This window comes from Diceros bicornis, chromosome X (genome assembly GCF_020826845.1).
Source record: "Diceros bicornis minor isolate mBicDic1 chromosome X, mDicBic1.mat.cur, whole genome shotgun sequence".
Lineage (NCBI taxonomy): Eukaryota > Metazoa > Chordata > Mammalia > Perissodactyla > Rhinocerotidae > Diceros > Diceros bicornis.
Genome location: NC_080781.1, coordinates 36,303,535 through 36,327,356, shown reverse-complemented (window position 1 = coordinate 36,327,356; position 23,822 = coordinate 36,303,535). Strand labels below are relative to the sequence as shown.

The 23,822-nt window shown below is 38.2% G+C and overlaps 2 protein-coding genes across 11 annotated transcripts in view; one reads left to right on the top strand and one right to left on the bottom strand.

Moving 5' to 3' along the window:
- Positions 1–23,822, top strand: part of CASK (calcium/calmodulin dependent serine protein kinase) — a 381,795-nt gene that overhangs the window by 202,291 nt on the left and 155,682 nt on the right. The window lies entirely within an intron of this gene.
- On the bottom strand, positions 18,949–20,207 carry GPR34 (G protein-coupled receptor 34). The gene has a single exon (XM_058535680.1). It carries the CDS (start codon positions 20,155–20,157, stop codon positions 19,021–19,023), a length of 1,137 nt encoding a protein of 378 aa, XP_058391663.1. The 5' UTR covers positions 20,158–20,207; the 3' UTR covers positions 18,949–19,020.

The window sequence follows — 23,822 nt, the reverse complement described above, 5'->3', positions numbered from 1 at the left end:
TTTTTTTTTTTAACTAAACCACCTCCTACAGCACCTGCCATCTCATATTACTCCTTACCATTGCCTTCTTTTTCTGTTTCACACTGGCAAATGCTTCAGAACAGAAGGGAAGTAAAAAGACTTTCACAGAGGCTAGCTTTATCAGACAGATGACATTGAGACTTTATAGGAACTTTACTATCACAAACAACAACTAGTTCACCGTCTTTAGCTTCCCAGACATCAAACTTGTATCTGCTATGTACCTCTCCTTTAAAAATAAACTTTGATTATAAAACTACTAGATAATTATTTTCTAAGATTTGGGAAATACTGTAAAGCTTAAGATATCAAAAATCACATGTTATATATGCAGAATGGCTCTCCAGAAAATGTCTGCAAGTCTGCATTTCCCTCAGCAGAGTGTCTTGTGTCGAGTCACCCATGCACATATTGTGTGTCTGCTAATTTGACAAATGAAAAAAGTTCTACAACTCTAACTTCAGTTACTAATGATTATCTACATAAATTAATATGCTGACTACCTTTCTTAATGATCAATTTTCAAAATTTAAACATTTTAGTCCTGTTAGAGTTTTTATAGAGTTAACTTTTAAGCTAGAAGTAAGTGATCAGTCTTACCTCTATCAGTAGTTTATGCCAACCAAGGCTCTGTTGTTCCCAGGCAGTGATGCTAAATTTCAGACTTAGAAGTTGCTGATTGTCAATCTTCCTGTATCTTTCAGTTTTAGTTAGTGTGAATAGATTCTTGCATGACACCAACTACAGTGGGAAAAAAAGGAAGTTAAACAGAGTATTGAAGAAATTTAATAGTTACGGGAAATGTAGCAGCTACCTCAAAAAAAAAACAACACTTCGTTTCTCTATTTCTGTAGTGCGAGGGAGTAGGTGGACAGTATATACACTTTACTTCCGTAAGATTATTTCATGAACCAATTATACCTCAGTTAGCTTTATTAGCATGCTTGGCTGAAGTTAAGCTTAAAGGCTTAATCCCCATGACTAGTTAGTTTTACATAACACAGTGGTAGAGGGAACCACTCCATAGTAACCCAATAAAATATTAGTGCAAACTTGTCTGTAAAGTCGTTTGTGGATGGCTTATTTGCAATTTGTCCTTATCAAGAATAAAGGGAAACAAAAGCCAATTTTCTTACCTGTAGCAGCTTACTAGAATCAAATACTATAGAGCTGGAATAGAATGTCATGATCATCTATGGGCAGAAACCCTTTGTTTTAAGAATCAAGAAGAGAGGCCCAGAGCAACACGCTGTAAGCACAGACTGCACCCAGGGGTTTGGGTCCCAACTTGGTTACTCATGAACTAACGCATTCTACTCCAGATTGTCCTGTGCTGCCTCCGTTCAGATTCAAAGTAATACATTGTTTGGAGCATTTCATAATGGATTTGGGGAATCCTGGAAAGTGCCAGAATCTGAAGACCAAATATGCCTCGGATAAAATGAATAGTTATATTATAATATAAAGAATTGGGAAACTAATATTATGCAGAGTATTGTTTAATCAGTCTGTAAGCTAGTAACTAAGTGAAAGCTAAGTGTGTACAGCTGCAGAGTCAAACCTGCATCACGCACTACTCTTCCTTGGGTAGTTAAACTAGTGGGACTCTGAGAATGGGAACAGAAATCTAATTTCATCAAGCCTGAGCACTTTAGTTATCAGTAAATCTTCTTTTAAAATTAACAGAAGCATTTTGCCATTTCTTATAACTCCCAATACTTATCTTATTTCATGTTGATTGCGTAGATTCTCCCTGATGTTTGTTTGAAGTGAGAACTACCTGAGTGTCTGGATTTTGTTCTGCTGCTGTCTTTGCAATGCTCGCCATCATTTAATTAAGAACAATGACTCATCCACAGTTACATGGCCATTGATTACACAGTAATTTGGCGTCTGGAATTCCTATCATTTTTACTTCAACGATTTTTCATGTTCCAGGAAGGAATTACTTAGAACAAAAAACAGTTTGAAATAATTTAGAGGAGAAAGAATGGAAATGGAATGCTGTTTATAAGTGATGGAAAGATAATTTTAATAGGACCTGTTTGACACTTAAGTACCTTTGGTCCAAAAAAAAAAGAGTGCCCTTGCTCTCCACAACTTTTCCTCCATTGTCCCCCAACTCAGTAAATGATACCATCACTTCTTCAGTTATTCAAGCAAAAAACCTAGGAATCATCCTTGATTCCTCTCTTTTCTTGACATCTCAAATCCAGTCACTGCTACTGCAGCTTCTGCCACTGCCACCAGCATTAGTCACATTTAATGGAAGCTTGTTGTGTGCCAGGCATCCTGCTGTGTGCTATACATACATGTCTTATTTAGTCTTCACAATACCCTGTGAAATAAGTACTATGAAATAAATATCTTCATTTTAAAGGTGAGGAAAACTGAACCTCAGAAAGGTCATATAGTTACCTAAGGTCACGTAGCCATATCCATCCTTGCAGCACAGTGGCTGGCTTCCCCCCAGAGCAAGTGATTCACGAGAACAAGGCCATAACTTCGATGCCTTTTTTGGTCTAGCCTTTGAAGTCAACACTCTCACTTCTGCAGTGTTCTGTTGGTCACACAGAGCCAGCAGTGATTCAGTGTGAGAGGGGTAAATATCAGCAGGTGATGATCATTGGGAGCCATCTTGGAAGCTGGCAACCACAGATGTTAATCAACTATTGGATGGAGGAAGAGTCAGAAGGACTGCTTAAAATGATTGTCACACAACTGATAATTTATTGGGCAAGAATGCCTGGATAGGTGTAAATTTTGCCATTTCTTCCTGTTTTGACTTTTAGTGCTCTGTATTTTTCTTAAACAGTGCAATTCATTTAACAAATATTTATTGGAGTTCTTACTATGTTTCTAGTGGCGTATGGAGGTAAGAAAAGAAGTATATTAGCCACAAGCTAATTTAGGGTCTCTGAAAATTCAAGAGATTCCACAAGCAAGCCAAGAATTCAGATATGTGATGTGTGGTACAGACTTTAAATGTTCTATGAATTAGAAAAGGGAGAAAACAGTGAATCAAAGTAGTTCTGAAAGGCCAAAGGAACTGGAAGGAAAGAGAAGAAAATGCATGGTGAGCAGCAATTCTGTGCCAGGTACTGGCAGGGTATTTTACATATAAGAGTCCTGGCGATGGGTGGTGGTAGTCCCATTTTACATGTGAGGAAATTGAGTCTCAAAGAGGTTAAATAGCATGCCCAAGGTGGCACAATTAGTAAATTAACTTAAAAGCACATGTCTTTTTTTTTTTCAACCTCACACTCTGCCTTAGAAAGCAGAAATTATTGGTTTTTCTGGAGAGTCAAAAAGGGTATCTTACGTTACTTATGGTAAGTAAACTGGGGTCAAGTTTTGAATACTTTTAACTTCATTCGAACAGGGTTTCCTGCTCTAGGCTCTGAGGTAGCAGAATTGACTATGGAAGAAATCAAGCCCAATTTTTTTCTGTCTTTGAAAACTTTGGACTTTGTTAAGCTAATTTTTATCCCACCAATATCAGTATAAATTCTTTATAATTTAAGTGACTTTGAGTTCCCTAATAGAAATATGAGGAAATTTTTATTTATATTTTTCTAAGATAATAGGAAATATTGCAATTGGTAGAAAAGCACAGATGTCAGAGAATACTAGATTAACGAGTATAACTTATCAGACATAAATTTTAAGAATTGCAAGTTCTCTGTAAAAGTGGCCTCTGGACTTGGCTCATTCAGGTCACCACTAGTTTTCTTTGGTTCTCATTCATCTTTCCTATCCGTCTCCTCTTCAAAGTTCTGCTTCTGTTATCCAAGTCCAAATGCTCTTGTGTAACAGTTCTAATTACTTCCTATTTCATCTGCCAAATACTGATCTCCTAAGTGTTCTGCTCTGACCCTTATGTTTACTCCTTGAGGTGCTAGAGTAGTTCCCCAGAATATAAGTCCTGTCTTGTGCTAAGTTTCCTGCTTTTGAGATATTTGTGTGAATATCAAGTACGTTTTTTACTCTGGCCCCAGAATTCATTTGGAGTGGTTCAGTAAGAATGGTTCAAAGGACAGGCATGTAGTAATTTATTTTAACAATCGATGGAGAGCTGTATATATATAACAGGGGTGCATGAGAGCTTCCTTGACTCACATGGATTATTGGGATTAGGATTAGGATCCCTTATCAACTTCCCTCGGAGCTAGAATCCAGAGGACACAGGACACCTCAGTCACACTTGAACCTTTGTGCTTCAACTAGACAGTTATTTTAGGCTATCCAAGCTAGTGTCTAAATTGGCTACAGTTGGCCTTTTAAGTACTCTCTCTGACCAGTCAGGAGCTCAGGGCATTGGGAGGTTGGTGTGCAGGAAGAGAAGAGATGGCTTATGTAGTCCGCATTAGAACATCACATTCAAAAGATTATTATTTCTCAAAAGGGGGGCAGTGGAAGCCTTTATCTGGTTCAATGCACACCCAAGCCAGTGGTTACCTTCAGGAGGAGTGAAGCACAGACCTGCCACTCAAAGCTGTGGTTTGTTCAAGGCTCGCTGAGCCCCCTGCTCCCTTCAGGATGTGGTGTCTGGCCACAGCCCTGTCTCCAGCTGCACTGCTCTCAGGCCCTTGCCACCCACGTACTACAAGCAACTATGGTCATGGCCGTCCCACCCTTAATCAGGGTGTGAAGAACCTCTACTTGCTTGTAAGAGCTGGTTTCTCAGCAAACCATGGGAGTATTTCCCTCAAGAACTATTAAAAAACAGCAGAAATAATAGTCCAAAGTTTGGAAATTTATAATAGCACAGAAAAGTGATTAGCTTTGTAAGAAAGGTCTAATGACAAAACGTAAATGGACCTTCTTTTTGATGTTCTGAGACCCAGTCTCCAACATGGGGAGGTCCCCACATCAACAAACAGTTCTCGACACGAGCAGGGTATCCAAGAATTCAACCTAATTTTGACACTGCCCACAGATTCCACAGGTTAAGGGTTCGGTCCTACAAGGCTGCCCCACACACACACTTCAGACACCAATCACAAGCCCAGGTTGTCACCTGTGCTTCTGACCAACCGGCTACGGATTGGAGGTCCCTACGACCCCTGTCTTGGGTTCAATTAATTTGCTAGAGCGGCTCACAGAACTCACAGAAACATTTTACTTACTAGATTTTGTTGTTAGTGCTGTTGAGTCAATTCTAACTCCTAGCAACCCTGTGTACAGCAGAGCGGAACCCTGCCCACTCTTTGCACCATCCTCTCACCTTCCAGCACTGGATCAGCCAGTGCCAATGCTCTGCTGCTATTCATAGGATTTCATGGCCCATTTTTTCAGAAGTAGGTTGCCAGGTCCTTCTTCCTAGTCTGTCTAGTCTGGAAGCTCCACTGAAACCTGTCCACCGTGGGTGACCCTACTGGTATTTGAAATCCCAGTGGCATAGCTTTCAGTGTCACAGCAACTGCAATATGACAACCGACAGACATGTGATATGGTTCCCTGACTAGGAAACAAACCTGGGCCACAGCAGTGAGAGCACTGAATCTTAAGCACTGGACCACCAGGGCTGGCTTACTTACTAGATTAACAGTTTCTTATAAAAGGATATAACTCGGGAACAGCCAGATGGAAGAGACGCATAGGACAAGGTATCGGGAAGAGGCTCGAAGCTTCCATGCCCTCTCCAGATGAGCCACTCTCTCAGCACCTCCACGTGTTCACCAAGCTCTCCCAACCCGTTCTTTTGGGTTTTTATGGAGGCTTGATTGTATGGGCATGACTGATTAAATCATTGGCTATTGGCAGTTGGTTTAACCTCCAGCCCCTCTCCCTCCCCAGAGGTCAGGAGGTGGGACTGAAAGTTCCAGCCCTCTGATCACATGGTTGGTTCCGCTGGCAACCAGCTCCCATCTTTAGGTACAGTCCAAAAGTCACCTCATTAACCTAACAAAAGACACCTCTATCACTCTCAACACTTAGGAAATTCCAAGGGTTTTGGGAGCTGTGACCTAAGAACTGTGGATGAAGACCAAATATGTAATGAGAAATCTGAATGACCAAGGATATATTTCTTATAAATCACAATAGCACAGACCTGCTAATCAAAGTTTCACTATACTTCCCTTTTGGCTTTTGTCTTTTCATACAGGCTTGAATGCACCGGATAGACATTGTCTTTTAGAGATGCACACCACAGAAACACTGTAGCATTCTCGGTGGCAGTCGTAAGAATTGGAATGACCTCAGAGGTGACAGTTGGAAAGCAAATGGGAAATTAGCAGGTTTAGGGAAGGGAAGAAACTTCAGCATTGGATTAGAGGAGGCAAAAATATTTTTGTGAACAGTCAAATTTTGAGTTTCAAGGTCTTTCTGAGTCAGTCAAGTTTGGTTCATATCATGCTTCAGAACCTACCATTCTTTTTTTTTCTTTTTTTTTTTTTTTTACAGATTCTTTGAAAAGCCAAAAGTAGATTAAAAATTTCTGAAAATGAAGCATTTGATGATAGAATTCTAAAAATAATTTAGGCCATTGTATTGCCACAGATACAAAACACATACATACACCTATACCCTGGGAAACAGCAACTTGGATTGCAATGAGATTCAGGGAATTAAAAGGGCATCATATATCAGTGCCCAGAACTCTCACGACAGTCCCTTTCTTCCCAAGACCAAGGTTTCCTGGCCATCTTATTACTAATCACTTCTTTTGAATTTCTAGATAAAATTGTCTTGAGGTTAAGTCCCCTGCTTCATGTCACTTCCTGTCCTTATTCAAGGGGAAAAAAGAGAGAGATGTCAAGGGAAGACAAGGAAGAGTTGGGTATCTGAGGTCTCACCTCCTGTACCTGTTAGTGTCTGTGTTTATTTTCTCTTCTTTTTTTTTTTTTTTGTGAGGAAGATCAGCCCTGAGCTAACATCCGTGCTAATCCTCCTCTTTTTGCTGAGGAAGACTGGCTCTGAGCTAATGTCTATTGCCAATCCTCCTCCTTTTTTTCCCCAAAGCCCAGTAGATGGTTGTATGTCATAGTTGCACATCCTTCTAGTTGCTGTATGTGGGACGCAGCCTTAGCATGGCTGGAGAAGCGGTGCATCGGTGCGCGCCCGGGATCCGAACCCAGGCCGCCAGCAGCAGAGCGCACGCACTTAACCGCTAAGCCACGGGGCCAGCCCTATTTTCTCTTCTTAAGAGCGCCAAGTATTGAAGTAACAAGCTTTCCTGAGAACCACTTTTAGAAAATGTATAATAATAATAAATTACAGCCACTGAAGTGCTTTTACATATAATTCATTTAATTTTTAAAATATCTCTGAGATAGATACTATTATTACTCTCATTTTCTAGATGAGGAGATTTAGGTCCATAGAGGATAAATAACTTACCGATGGTAATATAACTGGTATATTGTAGGGCCTAGATTCAAACCCAGGTAGTGTGAATTCAGAGCCTATATTCTTAGCTGCTACCAGAATCTGGTTTATTGTTTTGGATAAGGTGACCGAGTATTCCAGTGACCAAAAATGCATCTCACTTATGTACCTATTTCCAGTTTTCAATCTGGAAATTTATTAGCTCCTGCCAATTCTCCATTATAAAGGTACCTTTTCCCCTTTGTAATTGATAAGTAATCTGAGGGTCATATTTTGATACTCTATGAATATATTGTTTCCCTTTCATCCAGTGGATTTTAGCATTCATTGATGATCCTTGCCTAAATCAGTTCTTGTATTGGTGGTTGAATCTTGGTGATCTTTTGGTGGATGGATATATATTAGACTTGAAGTAGTCATTTTAAGGCATCACTCTAAATAAGTCTTGGTGTTTTAGATATTTCTCAAATTGCACTATATGGGGCATAGTCTCTAATACTGCCATATTATCTCTTCTTTTCTTTCCTCCACCAAAAACCAACATAAAATGTGTTGTTTTAATAAACCTACAAATAATATATTGAAGCCAGGAAACATAAATTTTCTGGAGTTCCATATCGCCGCAAATATCTAGTAGAGAAAATTGGAAAGAAGAGACCACAGTTAAATTTTAACACAGAAAAGGTCTCTAAGAGACTCATTTCTTTGGCAATGCTTTGGCCAGCAGAGGGCAATGTATTACCAGCCCTAGTTAAACCCTTTTTGCTATTAAAAGCTGAAGCATAAGCTGCCCGCTTTGCACTATTTTCCATCTAGAAACTTAAAACAGTTTGAAAGTTTAGTTTTTTTAAGCCCTAACAAAATGATAAACTTCTTTATTTTAGTAGCTGAAAAACACTTTAAATGTGTTAAACTTCTTAAGATGAAAACCCAGTGCCACTCATCTGCCTTTAATAGGATATGTCCTTTGGGGATTTTTTTGTTTTGTTTCGTGCTAGTGATTATCACAAGAGTCGCCTTTGTAAAACATTCACAACTACAATTATCCTAGTGGTGAAAAGAAAATCTGACATTTTAGTATGTGAAAGTTTTTATCATATCTTTTAGTTTTTCTTTAACTTTTTTTTTTAATCATAGCAATTCATGGATGTAGTTTTAAAAGTCAAGTAATACTGGGGCTGGCCCCGTGGCTTAGCAGTTAAGTGCGCGCACTCTGCTACTGGCGGCCCGGGTTCGGATCCCTGGCGCACAGCAACACACCGCTTGTCCGGCCATGCTGAGGCGGTGTCCCACATACAGCAACTAGAAGGATGTACAACTATGACATACAACTATCTGCTGGGGCTTTGGGGAGAAAAAGGGGAAAAAAAAAAAAGGAGGAGGATTGGCAATAGACGTTAGCTCAGGGCCGGTCTTCCTCAGCAAAAAAAAGAGGAGGATTGGCATGGATGTTAGCTCAGGGTTGATCTTCCTCACAAAAAAAAAAAATCAAGTAATACTAAAAGGCTTGTCATGAAAACAACACGTCCTCTCTATTAATAAATGTAATTTAAAGTATATTTCACCTAGTGAAGAAAGTATACGAGAAGTCACATTTATCCTCCACTGTAGCCATTTCCTCCTGTCACCTTCACAAACGATGCAAATCCCTTCATCTTAAGAGACCCCCTAACCGGTTGCCTCATTATTCAGCTATCTCCATCACGGGGAGGATATGCTTGTTTTTATCTCTGGGAACACATGGTTTGTTAGTAAATCTTCAATAACCCTGCTACTCCCCATCCTGCAGTGATGTGGAAAATAGATGTCGCTCCTTCTCTTTTGCATGTGTGCACACACTAGCGCACACACACAGCTTTCAAGTAAAATAATTCGAGGCATTGTCTTTTTTAACAAAATTACTGTATTCGTTGTCACTTTTTTAGAAATTAATGGTACACGTACTTTTATTGATATTTCATATGCATCATTTATCTATTGCTGGGTACCAAAACACCCCCAGACTTGGTGGCTTATGACAACAACCATTTGTTCACTCTCAATTCTGGAATTTGTTCTAGGCTCAGCTGAGCAGTTCTATCATTCTCACCCGGGATCATTTATACAGCTTCTTAGTCATCAAGAAGCTCAGCTGAGGCTAGATGGTCCAAGATGGCCTCACTCACATGTCTTGAGCCTCGGCTGGAATGGTTGTGCAGGCTGAGCATCTCTTTCCATGTGATGTTTCACCCTGGGTTTATTTACACCATGATGGTCTCCGGGTTCCAAGAGGGCAAAACTGGAAACTGCGAGGCCTCTTAAGGTCTTGCTCAGATGTTTTACAATGTCCATCACATTTTATTGGTCAAAGCAAGTCACAGTACTTGCCCAGATTTGAGAGGTGGGCAAAGACTCCATCTCTGGATAGGAGGAGTTGCAGAGAATTTTAATGTGCCATTTTTAGTCTACCACATTTCTTTTAATGTACTTGCAATTGTAATGTTCTAACTAGATTTTTGTATTTTTTTCTCAAAGTACAGTGCATTGGCTATTTCCTTGGGAGTTAGTATAGTATGTGTACTTCAGAGTCCATTGTTTCTTGGGTAATATTCTAAAAAGAAAGGCTAAGTTTACTTTGCAAAAGGATGCCCACTGTATCCTACTTTGGTCTTGGAGCTGTCATTTTGATTATTTTTTGTATTAGGAGTATTATAAATCCATGCTGTTTCCTTTGTACTTTTATCCTCTGTAAATAGCCTCTCCCTTTCTTTTCTATTTTCAGGATATTCATCTAGCTTTTCAGTAAAACTAGTAGAAAAGTCTGTTTCTGCTAGTTTGCTCCTGAGAGCTGGATAAATTCATTGACATCTCCAATACTAGAACCTAAAAGGATGTAGAAAGACGATAAGTCTAGTTTGCCCCTTTGGTAGCTTTTCCCCCTACCATGCTAGGTTATACTCAATACTCAAGATTTCATTATTTGCAGGATCCCAAATGCAAACTATCAGAGCATGAGACTTGCATTTACTTACTTAGCTGACTCCTCTCACTACTTGCCACATATATTTGGAACTCTATAATCAGTCCCCACAAGAGCTGACCCTGTGTGTTCCAGTGTTTTTCAAGTCTCACTGGCCACAAAGGGGAACTGAATATGAACATGCATGCAAACCTCATCAGTTCCCTTTGCAACCAGCTGAAAGTTGTTTTTAATATAGAGGAAACAGTATTTTTCTTTTGAATACGAACTGAATTTCCACACAAATATGAAGCTTTTCGGCTTCTGACAGATCAGGGGACACGTAAGAGAAGAGGGCACTAAATTGTGAGAAAGACAATTAAAAGAGAAAGTAGGAAAACAAAGACAAAACTGAATTGGGGAAGAGAAAGAGGTGCTGCTGAGTACAGGAAAGGAAAAAAGCGGAGGTGGGGGTATTGAGGGTACTAGAAAGTCTTCGTAAGTAATAGAACACCAGAAGAGGCAGGAAACGTAGAAAGGAAATGTCTATAACAGGAAAGGGCCTATAACAGCATTACCAGCAGTATTAATGGAAGGCATTAAGATTTTTTGGTCCAGAAGTTTGCCGTAAAATTTGGATAAGTTTGGATAAAATTTGAAAATACAACACATTGGAGTGATTACCATTCGCACCTGAGTTCATACTACTGAGCCAGGTTTACAGAAAAAGTGCCTTGTCCCCATTTCAGAATGTAATGTGGTGACCTGTTCAGCCACTCTGATTGCACAGAACAAAGCCAAGGGTCAGTAAGAAAGCAAAGAAACCTCAGCACCTAACATAATTGTCACAAAGCTCCCAGAATCCATCCACTTATTTTAGACATAGTTTAAACAATCTCTCTAGCAATAAACATTAATGAATACCTACTATTTGCTGAGTGAGGGATGCTGGACAAATTCACTACAAAAGAAGATTCAAGGAAACTGCTTGGGGACCATTGACCGTGCAGCAAGCAGCCTTCTTCCCCCGAACTGCACTCATCTGAGTAGCCCTGAGGGGATTGCTGTATCAGCAAAACATGATGGCATAACATGATGGCAGGTGGCCTCTGGTTTCCACTCATTATTAAGGCATTGAACGTCCTGTAAAACCCAAAACTTCTATTAAAGGGATCTAAAGAACATCTAATCCAAACTTTATTAAATGCTTGAAATGCTTTGCTGCTTTCCCAGCCTGCTGGAGGTCCATACTATATTCAAATAGTTCTATTAGCAAATAACTCACTGGCTTTCTATTCCATCTGAGATCTGTAATTATTAGAAAACCCTCTCTTACAATCTGGTGAAACATACTGCTTGCAACTCTCATCCTTCACCGGTCCTCTTTCTGCTGATCTCTGAGACCGTCCCCCCCATGACCCCCCACCACCACCAAGGAAAGATAAATCCAAGGAAAGATTAATCCAAGGAAAGATTAATGTATTTCCTTAATCTTCTACTTTAAGACTAAATAATCCCATTCTTTCAATGGTCCTTCTTCTGACATCCTGCAAGGTGCCTTCACTTTCCTCTTCTACTTGCTCAGGTTTCAGAGTATGGTTCTGACTAGCACAAAATAGAATGGGTCTCTTACCGCTTCTGTCCTGGACATTGCTGTTATTAATGCAATATCAAGTTAAATTACCAAAGGTTGACTTGAGTTACTTCCCCCTACCTCATTTGAGCCAGGTCAGCTTCCACTGTATATCTTCCTAGTTCTGAAGTTTACCTTCAGCTTCTGGCCATTCCATGTTATGTATTTCCCCTGCCTTTCCCTTGGCATTTGGGTATTTGGATAACATATATTGGATGTTTCCTACTGGCCAGGTACATTTATTAACTCAGTCCTCATAACAACACTATGAGTTAGGTACTCCTTTTATTCTTGTTTTCTCGGGAGAGGAAAGAGAACTTGTCCAAGTGGTAGAGCCAGAAATTGAGCTCAGGCAATCTGGCTGCAACAGACACCCTTATAACCTGTCTGCCTGTCTGTTATGCTGCGTCTCAGTTCATTATTTAATAATGTTTAATGTCATTGAGCTAAGAAGACCTGTTGGATCCAGCCCCACCATAATGCTTGCCATGGACTTCCCAATGGGATGATAATACTCCTGCTCCATGGTCAAGACTCTTCCCCTGGACTGTGTTGGATGGGCAATACCAACATCTTTTTAGTCTCCCCTCACCCTTTTTTTTTCTAATTTTCCCTCAGTTACCTCCTAGTGAATGGCCAATTCTTCCTTTAAATATGTTAATATACTTTACAGGTCAGCTCTTGGTCTAGGAGACTTTCTATGCTTTAAGATCCTTTGCATATCTGTACTCAGATGTTTGAATTTTGTAATTTAACTCTCAGAAAACGTTTCTATTTCTGTGTTCTCAGGGAACACCTCATTTGGACCCCTATGTACTATTTATGGCTGAAATGCCAAGCTGTCTAATTATAAGATAATTTCATCTGCAAATTCTTTAGCTTGGTCCTTGAGGGGTGTATGTCAAAGGGCCAGGGTTTATCTAGATTTATTGATTAGAGAATATCTTACTTTGCTTATAGTGTTTGGCAAAAGAAACCATAAGCAAAGTAAAAGACAAGTCATACTGGTAGAAGTTATTTGCAACCCATATGAAAAACAAAAGATTAGTATCCAGAATATATAAAGAATTACTTAAATAATTTGAAGGAGAAAAGAAAGAAAGAAAAGAATAAAAGATAAGCAACTCATTAAGGGAGAAAGGGGGAGAAGTGTAGATATGAACAGGCCATTGATCCAAGAAGAAACCTGAATGGGCAAAAAAACATGAGATGATGCTCCATTTCACTTGTAATCATGGAAGTGCAAATTAAAACCACGGGGAGATGCCATTTCACACCTACCAAATTGGCAAATGTTAGTAAATCTGATAGTAGCAAGTATTGGTGAGGATGTGGGTAAACAGAAACTCATATGTTACTAGTGGTGCGATAGGTGTATAAAGTGGTAAAATCACTTTGGAGAGCAATTTGTCACAACTGAGATAAACTGAAGATGTGCGTACCCTTAGAACCAAGCATTTCTACTTCTAAGTGTCAACAATAGAGAAATTTTGCACATGTGCACCAAGTATACAAGAGACTTCACTTGAGCATGATTTCTAATAGTGAAAAAGTGGAAACCACCTAAGGGCCCATTGTTAGAGGAAATGGAGAATTGAACTGTTGTTTGTTCACACAATGCAACACTGCGCATCAGTGAAAATGAATGAATGAGACCTACATGTATCAACATAATTTGAGTGAAAAAAGTTACATAAATGAGGTAACAGTAAGACACTATTTGTGTACATTTTAAAAACAAAAACTAATACATATTGTTAGGCATACATATGTTATAAAAGTATAAAAATATATATCAGAATGGTATACACTAACTTCAGGAAAGAGGCTTACCTCGGGATGAGCTTGAGTACATCTAACTTTCTGGATTACATATGGATACAAGCGAAGTTTTAAGCAAATAGGGCTGAAACATTAACATCTGTCCAATTAGGGTGATGGGTGCTTAGTTACCTGTTATGTTGTGTTTTCCCTTTTTTGCATGTTTGAAATGTTTTATAACTTAAAAAGATTATATGTGGAATTACCAAACCAGAGTATAACCATAACAGTTAACTGTTGCTCCTGAAATAACTTGCATGGCTTACTAAAGCAAAAAGAGATTCTATGTGTCATCAATGCCTGTATCCAAACCATAATTAGAAACTTTTTCCCCGAGTTCATCTTATGATGGTTCTTTATGCATTTCCTGGGCCAGAAGCAAAATTAATAAGGGTGAGACACTACAATTTGATTTCCTTTTTTTTTCTTGTGTTCTACCTGTATGCTTTTGTACTGGATTATCATCCGTGTTTCAGGCAGAGCTTTCACAGAGTGTGCAAATGTGCAATAGCTAGAAAACTAGTCTTGAAGATTTTGGTTTTTTGGCATCACACAATTTTGATGAGTGATAAGCAGAATATTTTGCCCTAAATACATATTAATGACAATTTATGGTTTTTTTTAAAACAAAAGACATCTCAGTAATTACCATTGTGCTTGGGCAGAATGAAATGAAAATGAAAAAAGCATTGACTTAGCAGAGATAATGTCTATGCAATAAAAGTCTACCAACTTGCAACCCCCCATATGTAAAATGCAGTTTATACTTACATCGCTGCACTAAAGATTAAATGATGATAGTGCTTGTCAAGCACCTAGCACAGTAAAGGGCACATAAATATATTTTACTTTGCTTCCCATTCCCTTGCATGTGAACTTGAAGGGAGGAAATAAGAGGCAAAGTAGAAGTTTAGGAGAAACCTAGCACTTCCTTTCCAGCTCTAAGTCTATTGTTTTCACCACCCAGCCTGCCCTCCACATCTTCGTCTGAGAACCAGACTGAACGGAGGCACTACCACAACCAGTTGTAGACACATGTTCTCACCTGGGCTGTGGAGCAATGAAAAAAAGACACTGCGTCATCCAGCGTGAAAGTGTCCCTTAGTTTATATCTCATCTGAGTTGACATAATTCAGATTATATTCTGAGTTTCAAATGCTTTCTTCTGATCAAAAATACAAGTTTCTTTGCAAGTTATGGTGTCTGTTGGTGCCTGACATAAAAGGCTCTCCGGTAAATGTCATATCTGTTGTGAATATTTTTCCCACTTTGTGCTTTTGCTTTTACTTTTCTTTATGGTTTTTGACAAAAAAGAATCTACTTTTTAAAGTCAAATCTATGCCTTTTTCCCTATGATTATTTCTATTGCTTTATTAATAGAAAGTTCTTTCCTATTCACTGATAAGTTAGTAGTCACATATTTTTAAATCTTTTAATGGTTTCATTTAACTCTTTGATCCACTTATAATTTTTTGTGGTATGATACAAGGTGAGGCTATAAATTGGCTTTTTATTTTAAATAAGCACAGCACTGTTTCTTAATCCATCCCTTCCTTCCCCAGTGCTTTTGTGATGTCTCCTTTATTTGTAGTGATTCTCTCTGAGGGAGGAAAGTATATCAGAGTCACTCAGGAAACTTTCTAAAAATTCACTTGACCCAACTTTTCAAGATTCTAGCACATCTTGACTAACAATCTTAGGTTTCCCTCTGATTTGTTCCTGCTCCTACCCTTTTGAGAGCTGTTAATTTGTCATATAATCTTCTTGTATATCATCGAGGGTCAGCTTAGCGATGTGTATTCTATTCCAGCGATAAGTTTATCCTTGCATCTGCTCCACAGTATTCTCCTTATTGAAGGATATGAATATATTTTAATCTCTGGTAAAATAAGTTTCCATTCATGTTTCAAAAGACTAAAAAATAATTAGCCCATTAACATGTTTCTGCAAAATCCAGGTTGCCTGTTGAGAGAATTCTATTTCATGCTGTTTTTCTCTTGTGGATAACTTTCAGTAAGGCTTTGCTTCAAATAGTTGTAATTATCTTAGTTCTACTTTTATATCAGCAGGACTGAAGAATCCATTTTAAAAAGTAGTTGAAAACAAAGCCTTCTGTACTAGAACAGAATTTTCTTTTTCTATTGACCTGATCTTAGAAATTCAACCACCATCAAACCTGGCTCTGCATAGAATACTTTTCCAAAACTAACAGCAGTACTCAGCATTTAGGTCTCACCCTGGCAGTCAGGCAGTTAATTTTGCCCTTGTTTGGTTTTGCATATGTGAGATGCTATTTAGAAACTTGTTCTGAATCTTTTGCAAGGTGAGGATGTGTACATACTTCTGAATTTCCTTTTCTATATGCTTCCAGAACTAAACATTGGGTTGGGGGAGGTAGGGACAGTGTTTCCTGCTTGCATATGCTAATGCTCAGTAAGAAATAAAAAATTATATATAATAAATAGCCTTAAATATTGTTAGGATTCAGGTTACCCTAAGGTATGTTATTAGTGAAGCTTCTATCCGTAAACAAAATCCGTTAGGACAGGTTGACTTTTATCAAAATTTATTTTATCACAAATATTATAGCAAGAATTAACTTGGTGTACTTTTCTTATTTTTTTACGACTACCATTGTGCAGGGCTATATAGGGATCATCTCATTTAATATAAATAATGAGACAGTTTCTAGAACTGTGAGTCTATTTATGTTTTTTTGTGTGTGTGTGTGTGAGGAGGACTGGCCCTGAGCTAACATCCGATGCCAATCCTCCCCTTTTTGCTTGAGGAAGATTGGCCCTGGGCTAACATCCATGCCCATCTTCCTCTATTTTATATGGGACGCCGCTGCAGCATGGCTTAACAAGCAGTGCGTCAGTGTGCACCCAGGATCCGAACCTGCGAACCCCAGGCCATAGAAGCGGAACATGCACACTTAACCGCTGTGCCACCAGGCCAGCCCCCAATTTATGTTTCTTTTAATGTTCCGTAAAACTAGTAATAATAATGTAATTTAACAATTCAAACTGTATGTTTATTTACAATAGAGACATGTAGGGATATAAAATGTTTACTAGTAATGTAAAAAAATTTTTAGTTTTGGGAACGTGAGGGAAAATCAATATTGTCATATTTTAAAATCATACAAATAAATGCTGAATTTCAGTTAAGTGGTATTTGTTAACATTGTCAGAGCAAAGTAATATAAATTTTATTGCTTTTTCTAAGCCTCTAATTTTTCTGCACATTTCAGTTTTTACTTTCAAGTGTTTCTTGTTTTTTAAATATAATTCTGCTTTTGACCTGTTCTTTACTGAACCAATTGTGTGCATTTATTGAAGTGCGGCTAACTGAGCACTAATTGTATATAAGCCAAATCTCATTAAAATAAATTCAGCCCTAGCAAAATTCTTCATACTCTTTAATATTGATTTTCCCAGCCAGTGGCCTACCTGAAGTTTGAAGTATTTTGACTATAAAAAATTCTCATACTCTGTGACGGAAACTTATGAATGGCACCTTGGAGTTTGTCATAAGAGTTGTCATAAGAGGCTTTTACATATTCAGTCAACGGCATTCTGATCCTCTGTATGACCAAAGAACTGAACAAATGCTGGCCAAACTTTTGAGAATGGTTCCCTTAATGACAGCTCCTGATTATAATTGTATGATATTCTATGCAGCTATATCCAGATACATTGACTAAGGAAAAAAAGAAATATACCCACTTTTTCAATTCTGTTAAGCGCCCCCCCCCCGTTTCATTCATCCATTCATTCAATTATTCAACAAATATTGAATTGATCTCCTATGTGCCAGGCAATGCACTAAGTTCCAGGGAGTCAGTGATGAATAAGAGCCCTTTGTCTTAGAGCTTATTCTCCAGTCATTTTTGGACATACATGAAAATTTCAGAATTTGTTCCTTTTACTTCTAATGTACAGGGTTTCTTTATTGTTGTGAAATATTTCAAACACTCAAAAATATACCAAAAATAATCACACAAGTTTAACAGACATTATATTTTGCCATGTTTGCTTCGAATTTCTCCAGATGTGACCATTAACTTGAAGTTGGCATGTATGTTGTGTATATTACCATACATGCTTTGTATTTTTATTACATATATATAGATCCATAAAGAATATGGTATTGTTTTATGTTTTGTTTTTACGTGAATGATTTTATATGCTACATACCCTTTTGCAATTTTTTTGTAGTGTTATGAACAGTACTTCACTGAGCATCATTAAATATGTTTTCTTATATATCTGTTTGAGTGGTTCTGTTAGGATGTGCACCTAGTAGAGGACTTGTTGGATCACAGGGTGTGCCCATCTTCAATTTTACTCTATCAAAGTGTGGTCCAAGATGGCTGAATCATTTATAAATCTGCTTTAAATAAGGTGCAGGTTTTTTTTGTGTGTGTGTGTGAGGAAGATTTGCCCTGGGCTAACATCCATGCCCATCTTCCTCTACTTTATATGGGATGCCACCACAGCATGGCTTGACAGCGGTGCGTCAGTCCGTGCCTGGGATCCGAACCTGTGAACCCCGGGCTGCCAAAGCGGAGCGCACAAACTTAACCGCTACACCACTGGGCTGGCCCCAAGGTGCAGTTTTAAGTACTGTTGCCAGACTATTGAATTCGTAGCTCATCTGTTATTTGATTTTACTGTAAAGTGTTTAAATTCTTTCCGTTTTATCTAAACAGTGATAGATAATAGGTGATTTCATTTTTTATTAGAATTTTATTATCATTTCATCTGTTATAGAGGTTTAGGCGTAAATGAATACAGTGGCAAATCATACAGGCTTTTTAAATGACAACGAACATATATTTTCTAACATTTTAAGTCGTCCTCAAATCATTTAACTTACTTTTAAACACACTTGAAATTAGTATTCTCGATTTTAAATAACTTGATTTTGAATAACTACTTTAGTGACTTGAGAAACTATGACATTTTCTTTAATTATTCTGTCGTTAAAGCCATAAATTTCACTTAACTTTATAATCTATGTCAAAGTTGTTAGCTTAACAATATATTTTGAAAAGATTTTACATACAGATTTAAAATCTAGTGATGAGTCTAAGCTTTTTTTCCCTTGAAATATTTTACAATTAAGCAAAAGAAATATGACAAATAAGAAAAGAGCTTTGAGAAGATCTGAGCTTTGTAAGTGCTAGAACTTTGTTTCATAATTTTTAGTTCTCCAAGGAATTAAGAGGCTGTATTTTATCATTCTTTTTAATATATTTACCTCAAATGCTTTAAGAAGTAGCCTGAATTTTAGTTGCAGCAGATGTATCATGCAGGGAGTATCCTGGTTTAAATTCTGAAGTGCTTTCACTCCTGCTCGCTTCCCCTTGAAATCGTCTAGAAAGAAGCTGGCACATTATTTTGCGGATGTTACTGGACATTAGGAAATACATGACTGGATCTAAGCAGCTATTGAAAGATGAGAAAACCAGCATGATCTCATTGGTATTGTGAACAATTTCCTTCCAATAGCAAGACGACACATTTAGCTGTGAAGAAATATAGACAAATCGGAAGGCATGATAGGGAACAAAACATATAGTAAAAATGATTAATACAATAAAGGAATTCCGGGCTGTAGTAGCATATTTACCAGAATTAGGAAATTTTGACCTCCTTTTAGAAATCCTCAATAGATTCTTGCCAATCTTAATATATGAAAGGATTATTAATAGGAAAATTAGCCAGAACATTACCACAAGAATGAAGTTAAAAATTGCTTCTCCTTTTGCATTGTGCTTATCTCTATAATGGAAACACACTGTGGCATTATGACCTCCTTTCTTAAGGGTTGAAATAATCATAGTTAAAAATCCAGCAAGAGCAACTATCCATACTATACAGCAAACATAAATACTTTGTTTAGTTGTTATTGCCTTCCGTTGTTGTATAGACCGATTAATTTTTATGTAGCGATCCAAACTGATGAATCCAAGCAAAATAATGCTAATGTACATGTTCATATAAAATAGTGTTCCCACAACCTTGCAAAGAACCACACCTAGCGTCCACTTGTTTTGGTTAATGTGATACATTATTCGGAAAGGAAGGCAGAAGATAAGTAAGAGGTCTGCAATGGCTACATTAAGTAGGTAAATCTGAATAGAATTTCTTTTGCGGTGGATACCCAGAAATACATAGAGGGCAATTATATTTCCAACCAGTCCCATGATGAAAATAACAGAGTAGAATGTTATTAACACACTAGAAAGTAATTTTTCATCCATGGAACAGGCAGTAGAATTTGATCTTCCTGAGAAGTTGTGTGGCAGTTGGATGCTGTGATTAGTAATAAAGTGCACTCCCTGGGAGGAGCAAGGCCAGCTGCTGACCGAAGCAGTCGTCATTGTTACAGTGTGACTTCTCATTCTTCTGTAGGGATCAAAAAGTGAGGATGCTAGATGACATGTTCCTCGTGTGTAGCTTTTGTGTCTTCAGATTTTTCCTACAACAGAATGCCAAACATTGAGTCATTTGCTATTTTAATAACAGTTACTTTCATTCAAAGCGTAAACAATGAATTATTTTCAGATATTGTGAGAAACTTTACTTTTATCCTACTTTGGACCATTTGGGTACCTACACTATATATGTAGCTGCATTATAGTATCAGAAAACAAGCAGCAAATATAGTAGAATCTTATAGAGTGTCCTGCTCTAATCTTTCCTGTGGCTGTGGTAAATATTCAAGGTTTGTTTCATTTATTATATTAAAATAACTAACTGAACTATGAAATCATCTTTTCTTAGGGAAGTTGCTATGGGAATAGAGATGGAGGTGAAATGACAGCTCATATTTTTCAAAGATGAGCGTCAATTTCCCTAAAGGTAGTTATAGCCACGAGTGGGCTAGGCCCACTGCTGGCCCCTGCCCAGCTTCCTGCCTTGACTCCTTCCCTCATATGTGGCATTCATTCATTTTGACATGTATTGCCACATGGCATGTGACAGATAAACTGTGGCAGTCTCTCATTCCATGGTGGGAACAGAGGAAAAGGTCCTAAATTTCTTCCTTTTCAACTTAAGACCAAGTTGGAGGTATTAAAATCATTTGCCTATAGAGGCATGCAATTAACATAACAGACCAAGAGAGCACAGCACCTGCCTGCCTCAATAGGCAGACTCTTGTAGCACTGCACAGGAGAGCAAAGTAGCCAAACAAAACCAAGTCAGGTCAGGCAGTCTCCTGACCTAGAAGCATAGAGCACAGGGTGATAGTATAGATGGGAAACAGGAGGTGCAGTACAAGATTTTGAAAGTAATTAACTGTAGTTTAAATATGCCTTGGGTTAGGTAATTTGAGACTGTTGCTAGAACCTTTTAAGAGATAGTGTGTGAATTCCACTTGTTTGTGGCAGCAGAGAGTGTGAGCACTGCTACTTGTTTTGGGCCCTTTCCTGGGCGTTGACGGCTATGAAGACCTCAGTGTGAGAGGCCCTCATAAAGAGCTAGAAAACATGAGGTGAGGATTCCAGGAGGTCTCATCACATGCCTTTCTTAGTGACTGCCCTGTTTCTCTACAGCAGCCTCTTAGCAGGTATAACATAAAGACAGTCTGAGCAAGGTTATCAAAATCAGACCTAACTAACTCTGTTACCTTGGGCAAACAACTTAATCTTTTCTAAGTCTCAGTTTTCTTGTTCGTAGAAGCGAAAAATGCATATGAAGAACTTTACCCTGGCACATAACAAGTGCTTAGTGCAAGTTAGCTTTTAAAAAAACACCTTTTTAATCTACACAGAAATTGAAATATAATGATGTATACCTGAAATTGGTATAATGTTATAACGAATGTTACCTTAATAAAAAAAATTTTTTTTAAAAAAAACACCTTTTATCTCATTTTAGTACATGCTTCACACCTGGCTAAGTACTGCTTGGAAAATCAAGGTGAACAAGACAGAGACCTTGCTCTTGGTAAACATTTTTGTAGGAGTGTGCATTCAAACTCTGAATGCTGCAATGTAAAGTGGGTTTGAATTACAGGAATTAATTTCCAGATTTGTGTTATACACAGAGAAAAATATTTGGAAGAACTTAGCCATTCTTAAAATTCTACCTATAATTTGATCAAGAGGAAACCATTTTGGTAGAGGTTAAAATTATGATTTAAAATTTTATAAAGGGGAAAAATTGATTCCAGGGAAGAGGAACTGGCTGGTGAAGAGGAAGTTATGTAATCACTGGTAAAAGCCTGTCTCCAGAGTTCAGGACAGTGGAAGAAAGGAGGCAGGAGGACCGAGCCTAGTCTGTCGTGTGTCTCAACTGCAGGAAGACAGATTTCACAAAGTTTATAGAAACTTACAGGCATGTTTCTGGTGATCTAAAATTCTAAAAGGAAAGGGAAATCTAGGAAGAATGGCAGGCTGCCAAAAATGAAGCTAATATGTAATCTAGATTACCAGGAAGAGAAAAAGGGCGCCTGTAGAGGGACCCGCGTTGTGTGGTTTCACAGGGATCTCGCAGAGGCGCGGGTAGAAACATCTCATAGCCACTGATGAAAGGGAGCCTGAGGCGTGACAACTGATGTGATTTTTGAAAGCTGAGATAGCTGAAATGACTTTAGAAATTCATCTGTAAGAAGTTGTTTTTTTCTTCCTGTGCTATATTTTAAACTCCATTAGGGTTAGGAACCAAGACTATTTTGTTTGCCTCTGTGTACCAAGTGCTTGGCACAATAAATATTGCTGAATGAAAGAGAGAATTTAGTAGAAAAGTACCTAGAGTTCTACATGTGGATATTAAAATGAACTGTTCAGGTACAGGAGGGGCTTTAGTTGCATTAACAGAAATGCAGTTGCAATTGTCTGCAGTTGCTGTATCAGTAGTGTGATGTGGCTGCAACAAAAACTGACCCCTTCTTTGGTTGAATGCATAGATATGGAGTGTCTTAAGTGAAGATTGTTACTACGAATCTGGTTCAATCCCAAGCTGGTAGGACCACACCTGGAATACAGTGTTTCATCCTAGCAGTACACTTAGAAAAGGCCACAGAGCAAATGGGGAGAAAAGCCGCAATCGTGTCATAGGCGCGATTTGTAGGAAATAGGCACCTTACCCTGAAGATGTGAATGCTTCACAAGGCCATGGAGAAAAGGATTTCACCTTGTGATATGTGTCTTCAGAAAGCAGAACAAGGACTAGTGAGTAGAATTGCAGAGACAGATGTTGCCTCCTTTTAAGGAAATACTTTTTTAGAATGAAACAGTCTATCTTGGGAGGCAGTAAGGGTTTTACCGCCAGGGATTTCGAGACTACCAATTGGGTACTTTGTAGAAGAGACTCACTGGCTCTCAATCCTGGCTGGATATTAGAATCCCCTTGAGGTCTTTTGAAAGATATCAATGCCTATCTCAGTCCCTAGATCTTCTGATTTAATTGGTCTGGAATGGGCTCCAGGCAATGGTTTCCTTTAAAAGCTCCTCGGGCATTCTAATGTGCAGTCAGAATTGAACCCTTGAGCTAGATGGCTGAACCATTAACTAGTATTTATTTAGCATTTGCTGTGTACCAGACAGTGTGTTAAACAAATTATGTTATTTCATTTACATAATCCTTATAATAGTCCTGTGAGGTAGGTATTACAAAAGAGGTAATGAAAGATCAAGAGGTTACCATCTTTACCCATGACCACACAGCTCTTAAATGAGTCCTCAAAGTTGGCACTCATATCTCTCTAGCTTGTAGGCCACATGATCCTTTTCACCAGACCTCACTCCTCCTAATCACATATGATCAGCATTTTCTTTATTAATGATGAGTTCTGTCAGCAGTATTTTGACATGATTCCTTTAACATTATCCATATTAGCAATTTTAAGAAGAGATTATGCCATCTAGCTTTACTTCTTTGGAAAAAGTATTAATCTTTTTGTTTGCTCTGTCTGTAATTGTAAGTAACTAAGTCCAGAGTTTACAGAATCACAAATCATTTATCAGAATGTTCAGCACATCCCCCAGAGCATATCTTTTCAAACTTACTTCTAGGCCTGACAGTCATAATCAAGATGTTTCTAGAAAGCTGTTAGCACAAA

Coding starts and splice junctions, on each gene's coding strand:
- GPR34 (XM_058535680.1), bottom strand. CDS start 20,157: ATGAGAAGTCACACTGTAACAATGACGACTGCTTCGGTCAGCAGCTGG.